This window comes from Staurois parvus, unplaced genomic scaffold, assembly GCF_062004578.1.
Source record: "Staurois parvus isolate SC_StPar_1 unplaced genomic scaffold, SC_StPar_1.0 ptg000470l, whole genome shotgun sequence".
NCBI classification, from domain to species: Eukaryota; Metazoa; Chordata; class Amphibia; order Anura; family Ranidae; genus Staurois; species Staurois parvus.
The window spans coordinates 3,969,471-3,971,023 of NW_028318266.1; the positions used below are offsets into that span (position 1 = coordinate 3,969,471).

The following is a 1,553-nucleotide window of genomic DNA, read 5'->3' on the forward strand; positions in this document are numbered from 1 at the left end:
ATGGATCAGAGAAATGTGACCAGAATTACCACAATCCACCTCGTAGGACTTCAGATTCCTCAAAATATTACATTTTTTGTGTTTTTTCTTTTCCTTATACTTTATTGTGTGACAATATGTGGAAACCTCCTGATCATCACACTGGTGTCCTACAGCAAAGTCCTCCATTCCCCCATGTACTTCTTCCTCTCCCAGCTTTCTGCATTGGATCTCATGCTGTCAACTGATATTCTTCCTAACATGATCAGCACTGTTTTGGTAAACAAGACAACAATGTCATTTTCTGGTTGTCTAGCTCAGTTTTCTTTCTGTGCTCTCACAGGATGTTCAGAGTGTCTTCTTTTGACAGCGATGAGTTGGGACAGATATTTGGCCATCTGTAGACCATTGCATTATACCTTGAAAATGAACTACCAGGTTTGCTGGATGCTGGTTGTCCTATGCTGGATTTCAGGGACTTTTGTAGTGTTGATTAATAATTTATTCATATCAAATTTAGAATTTTGTGGTCCCAATGTCATTGATCACTTTTTCTGTGACATTGATCCAATCATGCAACTCTCCTGCTCTGACACCACCATTGCTCATTTAGAAATGACAATTTTGGGTGTTATTTTTCTCATTTTCCCATTTTTCACCATCTTTGTGTCCTATTCTTATATTATAGTCACCATTTTAAAAATCCAGTCTATTACTGATAGACAGAAAGTTTTCTCAACATGCAGTTCCCACCTGACTGTTGTGTCCATGTTTTACGGTACCCTAGTTTGTGTTTACTTGACACCTAGGAGAGGACAGACACAAACCCTAAATAAGCTCTTATCATTACTGTACACTGTTATCACCCCAATGATGAATCCAATTATATACAGCCTGAGGAACAAAGATCTGAAAAAAGCTGCTAGAAGATTAATCAACCACCTTTCCAGGATTTGTTTTAGTAAAGATTAATATGTGTATAAATGTAATTTTACACACATTTTTTATAAGAGTTTGAGGAAATATTTATCAGTACCAGACAATTCTATAAATTAATGAACTTTCTTCTGCATGAGGGATCTGGGGAGAGAAGCAAAAAGCGCTTCTAAAGTTGACCATGTACGGAATGAAATTCCATCCGGTTAAGTAGGGACCAGCCAAATTTCAATCCATGTATGGGAAGCCTAGTTTTACAGAAGTCGATCTACCCATTGACTTCTTTACAAGCAGCCTGTCAGGTCTATCCTAATGAATCAGTGTCAGCAGCTTTATCAGGCAGCACTGACCAGTGTACTCTGACAGCAGGAAAGATTCCCTGTTGTCAGAATGCAATAAGTCAGTGGGAGTGATTTCCCCATCCACTAGTGTGCCCATATGGAAGAAAAATATTTAAAAATTGTAAAAATACTCTTCCCAAATATATTGACATACATTTGAAATACTACAATTTTGGCCATATTCAATATATTTAAAAAAAAAAAAATATATATATATATATATATATATATATATATACTGTGTGTTGAAATGTATTTTTATTACTAAATATGTGAAAAATATTTTTAAAAATACAT

The 1,553-nt window shown here is 35.5% G+C and overlaps 1 protein-coding gene across 1 annotated transcript; it reads left to right on the top strand.

Moving 5' to 3' along the window:
* Window positions 1-951, top strand: LOC149452589 (olfactory receptor 5P55-like). The gene has a single exon (XM_089689274.1). The coding sequence runs from the start codon at window positions 1-3 to the stop codon at window positions 949-951; it is 951 nt and encodes a 316-aa protein (XP_089545400.1).
* Window positions 952-1,553: the final 602 nt, after the last annotated feature.